The sequence below is a fragment of the Lingula anatina genome, chromosome 2 (genome assembly GCF_051362555.1).
Source record: "Lingula anatina isolate TDL-2025a chromosome 2, LinAna3.0, whole genome shotgun sequence".
In the NCBI taxonomy this organism is placed as follows: domain Eukaryota; kingdom Metazoa; phylum Brachiopoda; class Lingulata; order Lingulida; family Lingulidae; genus Lingula; species Lingula anatina.
The window spans coordinates 20,738,695-20,755,206 of record NC_141768.1 but is presented as its reverse complement, the minus strand read 5'-3'; the positions used below and the strand labels follow the sequence as shown (position 1 = coordinate 20,755,206).

Genomic DNA, 16,512 nt, shown 5'->3' with positions numbered 1-16,512 from the left:
TAAAAATAATAATAACAAAATTTTTAAGTAATACTAGACTTCGAGTGTATTTTTGCTTTTGATAAAATGATGAACATGTTTGACTTTTAGGTTTACACTAAGCATTTTTGGAGAAAGAGGTCAAGGTGAAATAAAGGCCACATGCAGCTCGAGGATGAAGAAAAACAAAGACACGTGTATTCCTGGTAACCGTGTGGTTTTAGTGCCTTACACAAAGGAACACGTTTTAAAGTATGTAAACAGAGCGGAATTATCTGATGTTCACAAGGGTGATAAAATATAAGTGGTCTATGTAGTGATAACTGACCTCGTGTTTTCAATAAAGCAGATCGAAATCAGTTAGCCATTTGACATAACGTTACATGCACGCTCGGCTCGGCTTCCCATTTTTCTGCCCCACACGAAACCCTTATGATGTGATTGTAAGCCAAAGTTACGCAGACCTCTAATTGCCCGTCATTCTTTTCTGTACTAGCTGTACTATGAGTACATGCAGTAAAAATAATAGGACGCTACATTCCAGCTACTGTACATGCTATATACAGGTATTTTAAATATATTTGCTTAGTACAGTACGGTAAGTGTAATGTCAGATCAGAAAACAAATGATAAGGTGAAAAATATGTGCAACCAATGGGAGGACCAATGGATGCAGTAGAGCTCATTAACGACATTAACCAGGTGATACATATAGTGTACGTAACAATGAGAGACAAATTTTCTAATGTTATGTCTCAACCTGCAGCAAAAGCCCTTGATTTTGCAGCAATGTGTGTTTTTGGAAGGTAAAACATAAGGGAAAAAAGAGATGTTCTCATTATTACTGCACCAACCAATAAAATTGTTATCTCTTTCAGACTGTTGCTTAATAGTAAATATTACAAATGTAGAAAAAGTAAATAAAAAGCTGGAGGGGGATTATTTGGAATATAGAAAGATTTTCCACCTTGATCTTATTTCAGTTCAAAGAAATTGTGTATATGTAGATCATAAGAAATGTTCTATTTTTTCTCTCTAGGTATCATGGGTGGATGCAGTCAGCTGAATTGCAGAAATTAACTGGCTCTGAACCTCTGAATTTGGATCAGGAATACCAAATGCAGCAGTCGTGGTTTGAAGATGATGACAGTAAGAATTGATGAGTAACATGTTTTTGTGTGCAAGTGTTTGACACAATGCACATATTTATGTATGGAAAGAGCAGGGGCGGATTTAGGCCGTCTTCTGGGTCTTCCGGAAGACGGTCAGATTTTCAAGTTTACTTTGACAGGTATCTAATTTTTTCTGTCGGAAGACGGTCAAAAAATGGAGGATGGACCAACAAATATAATATGGAAGACTGTCAGAAAATATCTCTGGATCCGCCCCTGAAGAGCGTGGATAAAACATTTGATGGTTAATATACTCGTAAACGAGGTTGATAATTTTAATGTCAGTAATGTAGAAGTTCAGTAATTATGAAAAGAAAGATTTCAAGTTAACTCATACATTTGTGCATGTAAATGTGAGTTGGTTAACTTCATGTTTTTGTTTTTTTTTCTTTTTGCTTAATAGTGTACTTTGATTTAAAATGATTTTATTTGTTCTAGAGTGCACTTTTATACTGCTTGATGCCAAGTCTTATGATGGTACCAATGATGTAGGTAAGAAATAAATACATATTTTATAATTGAATTAAATGGATACTTGTTTTATAATTATTATTTAGTGCACTATTAAATGACATTGTTGTGATAATTGTATTTTGTCTAACAATGATTTATTATTTATTATGTCCAGTAATAATAATAATTATTATTTGTAATAAACACTGTTTTATGGTCTTGTGACTTGAACAATGTACTAGTATAGCTGAAATGTGTAAACTGGACATGGCCACTCTTGACCAAAGTTTGTATTATATTACATGTTCAGTGTAACAGGTATATGCTCCGATAATATCATGTTATTAATTCATTACACAGATACTAAGATTGCCATGGTGTTCTCTATTTTCAGAATGCATGATTGGTGATGTCAATTTGTTTTTCAACGATGAAAATGATCGTAGTTCTGCAGAGATTGAAATCATGATTGCAGGCAAGAAATGTTTTATTAAGCAAGGCAGTTGTTTCTGATCCAAATCTTATTGATCTTAACTTAATGTTTTTTTAAAGGATTTTCTGCTTGCATGTTCTGTGTTGTCTTAAAATTAATCTGATTCAAGCAAAAGGACTAACAATGGACTCCAAATAATTAAATCTTAGTTTAATTGTTGATAAAAAAAAAGATTGATAAAAGTCAATGAAAATTGAACCCATAAACAATTTCACTCCCAACAACTTGTCTGCATGTGCACTAAAAGCATGAGGCACATTCATCTCATTAAAGTGTAATGTATAACTCGCCGTTTCAGAAGAGAGTTACAGGGGGAAAGGATGTGGCAAAGAAGCACTCCTCATCATGATGAGATATGGTAAATAATCTTTTACTTGCATTTCAAGAAACAATGTGTTACCTACCTGTAAATATCAAAGCATTCCCCAACATAATTTGACATGCATTACTTTGTACACGAGGGGGGAGGGGGGGTAGCAAAATTATGCATCAAGTCACTTGGCAGATGGAAAAAGGTAGATGAGGACAGTTTTAACTTGCTGATATATGGGACACAGGGGTGGGAAAATGTCTCCTTTTGTTCATTATACAATTTTTTTTTTTTTTTTTTTGGGGGGGGGGGGGGGGGGGGCTGCTGCTGTGACTTTCCCCTGGATCTCCCACTGAATATGTCACACTCATCCCTTACCTTCTTCAACACACTGGCACATTTAACCATTCAGGGGCCGGTTTCACAAAGCAGTAGTTAGTTAGAACAACTAACTACTGAACTACCTCGCTAACGAGCAAACTTAGCGATTTTCGAAGGGTGTTTCACGAAGCAGTCGTTAACTCATCGCTAAGTTCAGTCGTAAAGTTCGGTCGTTAGTTCTCTCGTTACTCACCGTAGTCTCGAAACCGTCTGCCGGAAGTGGAACTCTTGCGTAAAAGTGTCACGAAAGCACTAACTCTCCAATTTGTGGTGGCTGGAAATGCATAAGAACGTCTGCTTTGAGGTCGTCGTAAAGGATCTCCACCACCTTTTTGCCGCTCTTTTCGTCACAGCTAGGCGCAACCTCTCATAAATTGCATCATCGTGTGTATATTCTAATAGATTCTGCCTTTCATGAAAACGTCGTAGTCTACGTTGCCGTCTGGCGGTACGGATAGCAAGAAAAGTAGCCGCCATATTGGATACAAAGACAAACGACAGACAACGGTAACTAAGCAACCTTTTTATTTCACTCATTACGCATGCGTACGATGAAACTCTAGAGTTAGCGACTGGTCTGACCAGTCGTTAAATATCCAAGGCAACAACGAGACAATAACGAGCGAGAGAACTAGCGACTGCTTCGTGAAACGGCACTATAACTAGCGAGAGGCTAACTACCGATCGCTAACTAACTACTGCTTTGTGAAACCGGCCCCAGCACAGCTTTTCCCCTCTATCACAGTACCCACCTCATTTATTCATTAATTACCAAATCATTCCACACATTTTGATTTCTGCCTCAATAACTACACCATTTCACACACACAGCAAAGTTGTCTAGTCAAAACGTCCATCTTAATTTACACTTCTAAACACGTTATTATTTAGGTATGCAAGAGTTGGGAATTGGCACATTCACTGCTAAAATTGGCTACGAAAATAAACCAAGCCTCACAATGTTTGAGAAAATTGGATTCAGAGAGGTAATTTTATTATCAGAATTTAATATTTTAATATTGAGTGATGTTATAACTTACAAAAAACTGATTTCAGTTGTCAGTGATGATTTATTATCTTTAATTTTTATTACTAATTATTTTTCTTAAGATGACAACTATGCTTGAAGTATATAGCTTGTTAGTAAATAGAAGTCCTGATGATAAAGCTACGGGTAAAAACAGTTATTTACAACAACATGAATCTTAACATAAGATTTTCAAAATTTTTGACAACATATTTATATAAACACTTAGTTAATTATTGGCAATATGCTAGAAATAGTTTGCAAAAATATGCTTATAATATAAAATATTTTTATTATATTTGGCTTTGTCCTCTTTTAAAGTCACTATATTTTGTTTCAACAAGATATCAAACCTCAGGCTGATATAGAATAATTGATTTACTTTATGGTACATTCTTTACTATTTGTAAATATAATCTTTTCTCTAGGTTTCTACTGACATAGCAAAAATACTTTTACACATTGATGGAAAATAATTTATTGAAAGATGTGACACCTTAAAATGTATCCGTCATTAAGTAGGATTCTCCCTTTTCTCAAGTTAACTAATAAACTGATTTATATATTGTAGGTTTCAAGATCTGATGTTTTCCAAGAAGTCACTCTGGCATTACCTCTCACAAAGGGCAGTGACAAGTATGAGTGGCTTTTAAAACAGACAGATCATGTTCAACTGGCGCAATATGCTCACAGGTAACATATGATAAAATAAAATAAAAATATCTGCCAAAGGAAGAGGCCCATTGGAATTGATTTTAGTGGGGAACAAACTGATTGTCATCTGCTCACGCATTGGGCTGATAACATGCTGCCATCTAGTGAGCGGATAAACCAGAACATTGTTGCTGCCACCTGGTGAGCATACAAGCAGGCTGTGGAATGATGGCTAGACCTGTTATGTTATGCTTACGTCTAGAAACTGTACCAGCAAAGGGACTTCTGATGTCACAAATACAAAATACAGTGATTCATTTGCAAATGGTTCACTAATACTGCTAGTTACTCACCAGATAGACCTGAGCCTGAAGATTTATTCATTCATTAATTTATTGCTAAAATTAGTATGTAAGGAATATGCAGGAGAATAAAAGACATGATATATACACAATGGGAATGCAAACTGTGACAGAGAGCAAACAAACGTATTGGTGAAACGCTGTTTTTCAGATGAAATTTCTCGATTTGGGAACATTATAATCACATTCAATGACAAATGGCAAAAAGTGTTTGTTTCACAAAATCAGACTGGGGTGTTGTTACTATAACATGTATCTTAACTGATTTTAAAGGACTCAAGCATACTACACTGTATTATTCTTATGCATTATACAGATATCTTAGTATGATTCTTTATGCAAGGCTTATCTTCGAGTTTTTGAGTTTCAACTTTTTTCTCCAATATTTTTATCAGCTAAGCTGAAACGTCACCATGATTGACTGATGCAGCATGCATGTACTAAGCTATAAGTAACAGACCTAACTAAAAGCAAATTTATATGCATTTCATGATGCCATTATACATATTATCCTTGATTAAATATTATCATATCATGACACCAGGCGGTATTAAAACTAATAACATCCATTATTACACCAAATAATTGATTGCAATTTGGCATGATTTGAATTTATAAAATAAATGTTATATAAAATATTTTGCTCTCACAATGTCACCAAATACACAATTATTTCTTAAAAGTTGGTCAGCCAATCGACTTGGACTTAACTGAGAATATGTGATAACCTCCTTTTGATGGACCTTTCGGTCTAAATCCATAGTTTGGATGGATACTTCACATTTAAAATCTGTACAATGAAGTTTCCTCCAAAGGAATAAGTATCCAAGGAACTAGACTGATAATGATCACTGCTAAGTCTTATGGGGTCTTCTATCTTCTGTGGTCCTCCTTTTACCCAGTTTTTGAATAAAACCCTAATGTCCAATGGTTATTAGACTTATTCTTTGTTACCTTATTTTTAAAGCACTAAAAGCATCTAGAGCAGAGTTTGCTCTTTTCCTTACCACTGCTGCTGCAGCTGAAAAAGATGAAGGAACATGGTGTCACACCTAACACACTGGACACTGACCAACAGCTAAAAAAATCCCTGTGCTGATTGCCAGATACAAGTTGGACCAAATGGTTATTTATTAATATGGTATGACATAATAAAATTAACATTTCTTTTAAAACATACATATCAATGAAATGTCAATAATATGAATTAATTAATCAATTTACTCCAAGATAGATTTTTTAAAACAATTACAAGACCTAGTATTTAAAAATAATATACTAAGGCAAACAGCACTTAACTAAAATATCACTTTAGAAAAAAATGAATAAATGGTGATGGAAAGTAAAAATAAATCTGTACTGGAAGGGGGAAAAAGCTGTGGATATATTTGCAGTGGTTTGACAAAATTATTATTTGGTACTCAAGCATGCCAACTGATTGTATTTTATCAACTGATATAAGCAACTGGTTATGAAAAAGCAATAATTCTAGTACTGTAAAGCAAATTATCATTCAAAACTAATGTACATCAAAAAGATACTGTTAACATTTTTTCTCAAAAATATCTGACATCTAAACTTCTGCAACAAACAACAACCTTTCACACAGATTAAAAACGATGGGTAAAACATTCATATAATCAAACTCCCACTGAAAAAGAACTTGCAAACAACCCGTAACCAAATCCAACTGAAAGAGTGTTATATAGTTAGTCACATACAGTAATATGAGTAAAAGTAAAAGTGTGAACAGAGAGAGACAACATGAAATCACTTACAGTTTTGGGGTGAGCACTAGTAACATCCACTAAAGCCTGAAGAAGAGCTTGCACTCTACTCTGTTTAAAGCTTTGTCAATTCTGACATATGGAAAGGCCAGTATGTAGAGCACATAATGCCAGTGCCCATAGTCAGAGGAGTGACATGAAAAAAATCCTTACTTGGAGGACAAGGGGTTATTTAATCAGAAAAATGAATCTGGGAATAAGTTATTGAAGTAAATGTTTTGTCTGCCTCACCTAGTAAGGTGCTGCAAAGATAATGGTTAATTAGTTTTTCATTGTGGTGAACGCTTTTTTTCACCAATATCACAGGCTCTACAACCATTCTCAATGTTACCGATTTAAGTTTAAATTTGTAGAAATCTAGAAATTTGTCATATATTCTTTGCAATATGGACATCTATGTTTAATCCTTACGTTTGTTTATTAATCTTAGATTTGTTACACTTAAGTTTCTTTTCTAGTAGAACGAGAAGGTTAACAAGATGGCACTTTTGCAAGGATAATTAAATCATCAAGGTTTTTTATCTAAAAATCTTAGGTTAACATGGTGCATTTTTCCAATTGGCATTGGTTTCCAAGGAAATAATGGATGGGATGGGTGTTTTTAATTTGGATTTTTCAAAAGACTTTAGGTTTACAGGGTCCCTTTATCATCAACTTTGTTTATTTATTTGGATATATGGTAAACAGGGTGCCTGGCTGTTCATATGCAGCAGACCAAGGGAAAAGCTATTAATACCTGTTAATGTTACTCACCCCAAACCTTAATGCACATAGTGGTCATACACTATCTACCAACTCAAGTTCGCCTACCACTAGAATCTTGTGGTGTCAAGGGTGTCTCTACAACTTGCTTAAGTACACTCATCCATTCCTCCTTTTCTTGTTGACTCTCTGCATTCAAAATAAAAGGGCGGTCTGGAGTCTTCAGGGTGAAGCCAAAGGTTTGGTCTGGGCGACCTGGAGGAACACCATCCCGTACAGCAAATCCTTGTTCCTTGTTTCCTATAAAGACTTCACCTTTTGGAAAGGCATCCTGGAATATACCGAAGAGAACTGTGTATTTTAGCAATGAAAAATGTCATAAAATCCAGAATCTCTCTCTTTCTCTCTCAATCAAATAAGCATTATATACATATGCACTGACCAGTGGATTTTCAGAATACATAAGCCTCCTCTTGTCCAGTGTGAACCACCTCTTCCTGAATGCATCTTTGGCATTTGGTCCTTGCTTAAATAACCAGCCTTCTTTGACAAAGTCTCTGGTCAGCTGCTGAGACAACTGAGAAAATAAAAATGTGGTAATATATATCTTGCAAGGCACAAAGTTGTATTTTTTTACAGAGCTTGGCTAGTAAACCCATCTGGTATACAGTGTTATTTTTGGACAAACAAAAATATCTATGTACTGCTGTCAGTATGGATGGAAGATATATCAATTTAATTTTTCTCTGACATTCATTTCAAATTAATATACTTCTGTAAAATAAAGATTGTGGAGTTTCTGCCAAAATGTGGAAAATATCATCAAGTTTTCAAACTGTTGAAAATACCAGATGGCAGAAAAAACTAAGTAATTTAGTAAGAAGGATAAATAGTGACCCACAATTTACCTCATCAATATGACTCAATGGAAACGCAATCCTGAGACGATTCAGTTTTGCTGCTCTAAGAGCATTATACCAGTCCACGATGTCCTGAAATGAGCAATGAAAATGACAGAAATATCTATATGTACAACAGTATGGCAGATGAGTGTTTGATAGGCCTACATATCGTGGCTAAATCCGGGATCAAGTTACCAGTCAAATCATTGTTAAGGAATAAAATATAATATAAAAAAATTCATAGCACAAATTGCCTGAAAACAAAATGATGCTATCTTGAGGACTAAAACCATGCACAATGTTGTATGTAAAAAAAAAAAAAAAAAAAAAAATATATATATATATATATATATATATATATATAACCCAGATTATGCTCAGAGATGGTCATAGTTTGCATCAGATTATTTCAAATTTACACTGCAAACAAAATGTCACATTCCGAAAAAAAAATTCACGAGCTATGTTAATGCATTTAAAGTCACAATTTAGTTCCTTCAAATAACAGCTAAAATCAGTGTTATTACCACTAATAACTCCTTGATGAATGTGTCTTGGTAGAGACTGAAGTACTGGAACAAATGTAGGACTTCAGCAGTGTTTTGAAGAAATTAATAATTGTAGCTTTGAATATCATACCCACCCATCACAGTGACTCCACATACCTTGCCTTCTTCTGCATATAAAAACAGACTCCTGGTTGTGCCTTCCTTATCATATGTAACCTGCAACCCATTCAAGTTGCCAATCTTGTCTGGCACAAATATTGCATTGATCTCGTCAAGTCTGAGTGATGCTTTAGGCTCCTTGGCCTATGAAGTAAAAAAGAATGGCATTTAAACCTGTGTGGTGCAGTGAAAAATCCTTTTCTGCTTATAAAGTGAAATATGCCATAATAAAATTGTGGGCCACAGTGAAAAAATCATTCTTTGCCTCTAAAGAAAAATATGCTACAGCAATTTGTGTATCGCAATGAAAAAGTTTTGATGCTCAAGGCCTATTGTCCCTTGGGAATAGATAGATTATAAAAAACTAGCTTTAAATCTACTAGGCATCAAAAACTTGTAAATAACACTTCTGTGACAAGTGTAATTTAATTGTAAGGAGACACTTCATTATTTCTTAGTTATATATAAAGCCCATCAATCATAACCATGTACTCCAGTTATAAAAATCAGGAATAGTGGACTAATCAAGTAAGTACAAAGTATATATCTATCTATTTATTGCTTGTAAAGAAGTGTGATATAAGCATATAGACATACATAATTCTTATCTTGTGGAATACCCTCAAGTGCTTATATAAACTTCTATTATCACTATACAAATAATAATTGATTGTGTGTGCACTCTGCATTCATTTTAAAACTTATCAACAGAAAATACTTTGTTGGTCCTAATACAATCAAAAAGTACTTGTGATCTAGGAAGTCCATATGTTATGAGGTGTTTACTAGCCAGCAGCATGCACAATCAAGTAATCTATTCCAGATAAAATGAACTTTAATACAAAAACTAGAGAGATAAAATGTGCACGAAAATACAATATGACACAGATAATTTTCGTTGTTTAAAAAATTCAACATTTTTTGTTTCTAGACCCAATTCATTCATGCCAATAAATTCAGCTTCCAAAAAAAAAAATAAATAAATAAAATAAAATAAAATAAATAAATAAATTAATAAATAAATAAATAAATAATAAATGGTACTTACATTTTCTTTGTTAAAATAGACCAGTTTGTTGTCATTCTCTGACAGCACAAATCTCCTCTTCATAAATTTGCTGTCATCTTTGCCTTGTTTCCACAGATAGCCCTCCTTATACCCACTAAGGTATGTCTGCTTTTCAGGATTTGTGAATTCCATGCGCTCATATTTGCCCCGGATCCACTGTTCACGTAGAACTCTGAAATTTTACCAATGTTACTGTTAACATTTATTTTTGATTCAAAGGACCCTAGTATTTATGTGAATCCAAACATACTTGTCCTTGTATTTTAAAAATTATATTCATGCTTCCATTCAAATTCTTGAAAAATAAATATAAAAATCATAAAGCAATCCAAGCCAGGATTTTGAAGACATTTTAAGCGCATGAATCAATTTTTGTTGAACTTATCTGAGGAAAATTAAAACTTTTAGAGCATATATTGATAGATAAATGGCTTTAATCGATATCGCAATGAAATAATCATATTCACTGCCCCTGCACAACGTCTGTAGTCAGCCACCTTGACACAGTTTAAGCATAACTCTGGTTCACTGGCAGCAAGCACTAGTTTTAACTAAGTCAAGATAATATAAGATATTGGCAGGAAAATCTGGGCTTTTCCAGACTCCTCACTAAGACAGCAACATGAGAGAGTTGCTACAGTTATAAAAACTCATCTTTAATACCCATACATACTGTACATCTTTGGTATTTGGTCGTCTGTATGATGGTGGAACCATCTGTTCATACTTCTCTTTGGCTCTGAGGTTTCCCACTTCTTCCATTTTCTGAAAAATAAATAAATATTGCAGCAGATGTTAATTAATTAATATTTCAAACATCATGAATGAATAATTGTCAACAGAAAAAATGTGTTTTCTTTGTGAAACTTAAAATAAATTGATCCTAAAACTTTGAGAAGTTAGTTGACTTAATAAGAATCAGGAAGAACAGTGATGTCTGAAAATAATCAAAGAAAAAATTTGGATTTGTAACTACATCTCATTTCAAATGGATAACACAACCAAACATTACTTTGAGCTAAAATATCACTGCACCCCCACCACCCACCCAAAAAATTAAAATAAAGAAATAAAAAGGAGAGAAACAAGACAATCCAGCAAATAAATTATGGCAAAAATTCAGTTTTAGATTTGCCTAACTTATTTGCCTATCAATTTTTTTCTTTCTGTACCCCTTCCCACATAACAAAATCCTGGATCAGTGAATAAATCCTGGCCTGAGAATAAATATCAATCTCTCCCTCTTGCCAATTTCCTAATAAAATAACTTTCAGTGATGCAAAAGCATCACACCCAAAACACAACAACCATTTTTTACATAACATACATCATTCTCCCCTGACACACCCAGCCAATAATTCACACTCAATATTGATCACAAACAGATACAAACCTTGATCTGTTCATCATCCCAGTTATCCAATGTCAGTGATCGAACTTTACTGATGTGAGAGCCCAAACTGCGGTGTACTCCAGCACAGGATGCACATAGAAACACGCCTATGTTATAGGATGCCCATTCAGGATCTAGAAATTAATCAGAGTGTTTATACTAGGCTGGAATACGTTTTTTCATTGTCTCTTGTGAAAGGATGGTAATAAAGTGAATCCTTATAAAAAACACCGAAAAAGCCATGTTGTTTAAATATATAAGTCTCTTTAGAAATGGTTTATTATTATTTATTTTTTCTCCAATTATGAGTACTTATATATATATATAATAGTACATCACTGGTTACAGGCAGAGAGCTATAGATACTAGTATATGACCCTGACTGTCCTTTTGAAAGAAATTAAAATTTTGACCAAAATTTGACTGAAATCATTAAATGTGAACTTGAGCCAAATTGAATCTGGTATTAAAAATAAAACTTGTATTAAAGTATTTAACCTAATTAAAGCATGCAGCACATGTCAGTGCATTATAGTATTGTAAATTGTTCATTTAATAAATCAAACAAGTTGTAGGATTTCTTAACTGACATTTAAGAAAATAAATGAGTAGATGTACAGTGTAATGATAACATAACTAATTTCTTGGTTTTGGCAACAGCACATAACTTTGCCAGTATTAATCTCAGTGTTATATATATGACCAGTACTGACATGTAAATGAGTCATAAAGTAAGATATCATCTGCATATTAATTATAAACAGCAAAACAACACTCCTACCCCTACATACATTCTTCTGGTCATGATACAGTCTTAATTATTGGACATAAGATTCTCAGTTGTTCAACAAGTGTCTTTCTTGAAATGCATGTGTCTGTGTGTGTGTGTGTGTGTGTGTACGCGCACACGCCTGTGTGTGTGTGTGTGTGTGTGTGTGTGTGTGTGTGTGAGAGAGAGAGGGAAAGAGAGAGAAAATGAGTGTGTTTGTGTGTGTTGGGACGATTTATTGATACTTAAATCTAAACGTATTTTAATCTAGATGGGACGGAGGTCATATTCCTAATGTATTACCAGTGAAAAAAAAAACAAACAGTACAGGCTACACGTAAAGCAAAACAGGACATAAAATTGAATAGGTGTCAAGTTCTTTAACCACCAACTCCATCAGTCCATGACTTCCATATTCAAAACGAAGCCTAAAAATATGTATTTAGTATTTTACAATATAATTCTTTCAAGAGGCCACATTTTACGAAACAGTGCTTGTTGTTAACTGTTATTGTCTTGTCTTTTATTTGAAGAGTACTTACTTTCAAGTCCACAGTCGGCACACACTTCATTTCCTGGAACTTTTAAAAGTTTTGCTAGCGCCGCTTTCCTATCCGCCATCTTGGTCCTGTTGTTACCTGTGGTATCCACTTCCTCGTTATGCAGAGGTTATTTTTAGAACAGTATTTTTGTTGAAACGTGGTAAGGGATAGGCCCAATTTTAAGAAGTCGCAATGGATCCAGACGCCACGAAAAAGGATTATTACACAGCGATGTTACAAAATTAAAAGTGCCGGACGTTTTTGTGGGTGCGTGCGCCAGGTCTTATCTAAATTTGTCGTATTAAGAGTAGACTAAATATAGCCATGTTAGAAAAGCGGAAGTGGGAGGAAAGGGACGTGCAATTATAATCGAGTTGTTACATCATGTAAACACCTGTGAAAATTCATCTTACCTAGTGCCAGGGCTTTATGGAATAATCAAGGAGTGGATGTTAAAATAGTGAAGAAAGGTATAAATGAATCTAATCATTATCTTTTATATTACTAATATATCTGCATTATTAGTTCTTGTACAGTATAACAATAATAGCACAATTAACATTATTTCAAGAATAAATTATTTAAGATATAATTAAATTTATGAAACAAAACTCGAGTCCAAGATCAGAATTTGACAGGCTTGAAGGGCAATTAAATATTGCACCTGATTAACAGTCTACTGGTATACCAGTATTTTGAGATTAATATTAATAATAATTAATTACCGGTATTATGAGGAACAAGCAAAATTTTCATATTGGATTTTTTATACCACTGAACATAAATATATTTTATTAATATGCCTTTTATGTGAATTTATGGCAAATTAGTACAAATATGTCCAGTAGTGATCAATTATTTATAAAATAATCGATCACTCAATTCTGGACAGCTAGAAAAGTAGCAGAATGAACATATGTAGCTAGTATACCCTATAATGTTGCAGTAGGAGTAAAATTAATGTTGACGTTTTTACCTACATGTATTGACATTTTCTGAGAGTTTTTAAGTGTCTACTAGGCCTTTTCTTTTGTGTTTCAGAATCAGAAAATGGCATAATTATTCCAACTATCCATCATCCCTAGGACTTAAAATTATGTGTTGAAATTGGATGTCTGAGTTGCTGTTGCTACGATTTGAGTTCAGTGGATGAATTTGTGTACATGCCCAATACCTATGGTGTTCGACATACATATGGTATAACATTGGAGTAAAAATTAATCCTTTCACCATGGCAGTGTATATACTCAATAGCCTAATGGTATTTGACATACATTATGTAACATTGCAGATATTAAAATTTCATTGAAATTGGTCTCAGAAATAAATCATTTCACCATGGCAATGACTGCTCCTCATAGAAACAGTCTACAGAGATGTCGTGTGGCTCTTGAACAAGACCTCCAACCAGACAGTCTCTTCTCATATCTGATACAAGAGAGCGTGTTAGCAGTAGACACGGTGGATGAAATCAAGCTGGAAGGAACACGCTTGAAGAAAAGTCAGAAGTTATTGGACATTCTTCCCACTTTCGGTGACCATGCTTTCCATGTGTTCTGTTTGGCTCTGGGTGAGACGGGACAGGGGTTCTTGTCAGATTTGATTCAACAGGATGTCCTGGAGAGTTCTCAGGATGCAGCTTCTCCATACCAGGGTGCATATGGTTTCCCTCTCTCTTTCATCCATCTACTTATTCATCCTCTGTTCATCCATTGATTTATTTGGTTACGGCCTTTTTTTTTTTCTTTCCGAAGCTGTAACTGGTGAATTTGTCAACTGTTTTTTCCTGAAAGATGACATATTGATTAATGAACTATATAGCATTTTTTTCTTGAAAAAATTGAGGTATTTTCTCCTTTATATATCTTTTTTTTATATCACAGATGTATACTGTTGTGAATTTCAACAGTAACAATAAAAAACTCTTCAAAAGTAAGTTTTTCAGAACTAATAGTGTATGTTTTTATTTCAGGGAGAGAAAATCTAGTGAAGATTTTAGCAGAAGAACTGAAACATTATTACTTGGAAACCCTATCCCGTGTGTACCCCATTCCTTGGTGTGACTGGCTTGAGGTAAACCTACAGCATATTTTCACCAACCTGGTCATTGAAGAAACAAATAGGTAAGTATATATGTGTTTTGACACCTGTAAAATTGCTGACTCATGTTCACAGTTTTACATTACAAATGGACAGTAGATGTTACAAATATTTTTTAAAAAAATGAGAAACTTTTTTAATATATTGTATAATAAACTTGTTTAATATAAATATGAACTGCATATTATCTAGCCACCTTATAATTTGAATTATTGTCTCATTCAAATCCTATGGAATAGATTTTTTATTTGGGCCTAAGTTAAATTTAATGTGAACATTGCCTCAATGGAATCTTTGTATAACTGGCACAAAATGTTTGATCCCATAGTCATAGTGTCCAAGTTTTGCAAAGTTTACTTTCCTTTTTTTTTTTTTTTTTTTTTACAATTTAAAGCTGAAGGCAGTTTTTTGCTTGATGAAATGAAACTACAGGTGTTTGATGAATTTCCTTCTTTTGTCACCATTCTTTTTTGTGTGTGTGTGTGTGTTATAATGTTTATCTAGATTAAAAAATAAAAAAAAAAATCAGAGTACAGTTACTAATAAAAAATGAAATTATTATATCATATATTAAGATTCTCACATTTTAATTTTTTCAGATATATTGACGTTGCCGAACTGTTCGAACCCTCAATCAAGGAGGGACCTGGAGGGGTTGTCTCTCTGCCAAGAAGTGTACTAATACAAGGGGATCCAGGAATAGGAAAAAGTACACTATCCAGAAAGCTTGTGTATGATTGGTCAGTAAACTCGTTAGCGTATGAGAGTGCGTAATTACGCGTTGTTTTGCTGTTTTTACGCATTGGCTGGAGCCCCAGCGCGTACGAATACGCACACCTTTGGCTTTGAAGATCGGCGAAGTTGACCAGTCCGTTGACTGTTGACGGTCAGACTCATGTTGAAAATGTCATAATTGATTCCCAAGTGTCTCATTTTTTTCTTAAGATATTTGAATTACCCGACTAAAACATGCTTCTTCTTTCACTGACCCGCAGAGGATGACGTAATCTTCTCTGATTGGTCATAATATGCAAGTTTTAGGTCAAAGCACGTGTGCCTCTCTTTAGTATAAACAAGGTATGAACAACGATGAAATGATCGTTTTTTTATTCACATAATTGTTCAACATTTTAATTGAGCAACCATACGTTTAGGACCAATTTAAATCACTCGCCTAGACCAAATACTTTAGGCCAGTAACCCTTGTGACTTTTGTAGTTTTAGTCGTCAGAATAAATTTTTAGTCGCATTTGACGAGCGGGCGACCGGGAATTTCCAGCTCTGCTGATTACCAGTGATGACAAAATGACGAGAAAAAGGAAAAGCAAAGGAAAAAAACAACAGTCAATTAAAAGGTTTTGTCATGCAAGGTAGTCAAAGTTATTTACTATAGATTTCAGAGTCCGACATACCTACTTGCGATGGTTGCGTTTCGCAACTAGTTTTATCAGCCGGGCAACTAAAATTTAGCTGGTAGTTGCCCGGAAACGCAAGTGACTTTCGGCTGTTCACTTGCCCGGAAAATTTGAAGTGTAAAATTTATTATCACAGACAAAATAGATCGTTTATTATTGGCAGTCATTTGCCGGTTGGAAACAAAGTGGTTTGCAGCAACCGGCTAGCTCCAGATTTGGCCAGCTTAGAAAACAGTTGAACTTGAAGTGCTGCGCTAACAAACATAAATAAAAATTACCTTTCAACAAACTGTGAAATAATATTTCTAGTAATTATTTACAAATTGAAAGCAAA

The 16,512-nt window shown here is 34.2% G+C and overlaps 3 protein-coding genes across 7 annotated transcripts in view; 2 read left to right on the top strand and 1 right to left on the bottom strand.

Annotated features, from left to right (window-relative positions):
- Positions 1-95: 95 nt before the first annotated feature.
- LOC106156707 (N-acetyltransferase 9-like protein) lies at positions 96-5,179 on the top strand. Of its 2 annotated transcripts, XM_087004128.1 has the most exons (7): positions 96-231; positions 1,019-1,128; positions 1,590-1,643; positions 1,999-2,079; positions 2,396-2,455; positions 3,680-3,774; positions 4,387-5,179. In XM_087004128.1, the coding sequence occupies exons 1-7, from the start codon at positions 155-157 to the stop codon at positions 4,510-4,512; spliced, it is 603 nt and encodes a 200-aa protein (XP_086860254.1). In that variant the 5' UTR covers positions 96-154; the 3' UTR covers positions 4,513-5,179. The 2 variants fall into 2 exon arrangements, with proteins under 2 accessions (XP_086860254.1, XP_086860255.1); XM_087004129.1 differs by lacking the exon at positions 2,396-2,455.
- Positions 4,278-12,836, bottom strand: LOC106163483 (arf-GAP with dual PH domain-containing protein 1-like). 2 transcript variants are annotated; one of them, XM_087004124.1, is made up of 9 exons: positions 12,664-12,836; positions 11,353-11,486; positions 10,633-10,724; positions 9,939-10,131; positions 8,888-9,034; positions 8,229-8,312; positions 7,763-7,897; positions 7,372-7,651; positions 4,278-5,852 (listed from the first exon to the last, which is right to left on the bottom strand). In XM_087004124.1, the coding sequence occupies exons 1-8, from the start codon at positions 12,740-12,742 to the stop codon at positions 7,415-7,417; spliced, it is 1,101 nt and encodes a 366-aa protein (XP_086860250.1). In that variant the 5' UTR covers positions 12,743-12,836; the 3' UTR covers positions 4,278-5,852; positions 7,372-7,414. The 2 variants fall into 2 exon arrangements, with proteins under 2 accessions (XP_086860250.1, XP_013396538.1); XM_013541084.3 differs by having other exon boundaries at positions 7,429-7,651.
- Positions 12,790-16,512, top strand: part of LOC106156708 (caspase-2) — a 6,768-nt gene continuing 3,045 nt past the window's right edge. The window contains exons 1-4 of one of the 3 annotated variants that reach the window (XM_087004126.1): positions 12,790-12,930; positions 13,705-14,317; positions 14,636-14,786; positions 15,363-15,503. In XM_087004126.1, the coding sequence (XP_086860252.1) occupies positions 14,002-14,317; positions 14,636-14,786; positions 15,363-15,503 (608 nt within the window). In that variant the 5' untranslated portion in view covers positions 12,790-12,930; positions 13,705-14,001. Of the gene's footprint in view, positions 12,931-12,961; positions 13,134-13,704; positions 14,318-14,635; positions 14,787-15,362; positions 15,504-16,512 lie in introns of those variants that run through there. The other 2 variants (XM_087004125.1, XM_087004127.1) reach the window with 2 other exon arrangements.

Excerpts from the sequence above, each read along its gene's own strand:
- LOC106156707 (XM_087004128.1), top strand. The coding sequence starts at position 155 with ATGAAGAAAAACAAAGACACGTGTATTCCTGGTAACCGTGTGGTTTTA. Across the intron at positions 1,644-1,998 it reads TGATGGTACCAATGATGTAG|AATGCATGATTGGTGATGTC; the intron begins GTAAGAAATAAA and ends CTCTATTTTCAG. Across the intron at positions 3,775-4,386 it reads AGAAAATTGGATTCAGAGAG|GTTTCAAGATCTGATGTTTT; the intron begins GTAATTTTATTA and ends TATATATTGTAG.
- LOC106163483 (XM_013541084.3), bottom strand. The coding sequence starts at position 12,742 with ATGGCGGATAGGAAAGCGGCGCTAGCAAAACTTTTAAAAGTTCCAGGA. Across the intron at positions 11,487-12,663 it reads TGCCGACTGTGGACTTGAAA|ATCCTGAATGGGCATCCTAT; the intron begins GTAAGTACTCTT and ends ATTAATTTCTAG. Across the intron at positions 9,035-9,938 it reads TCTATTTTAACAAAGAAAAT|GCCAAGGAGCCTAAAGCATC; the intron begins GTAAGTACCATT and ends TTTACTTCATAG.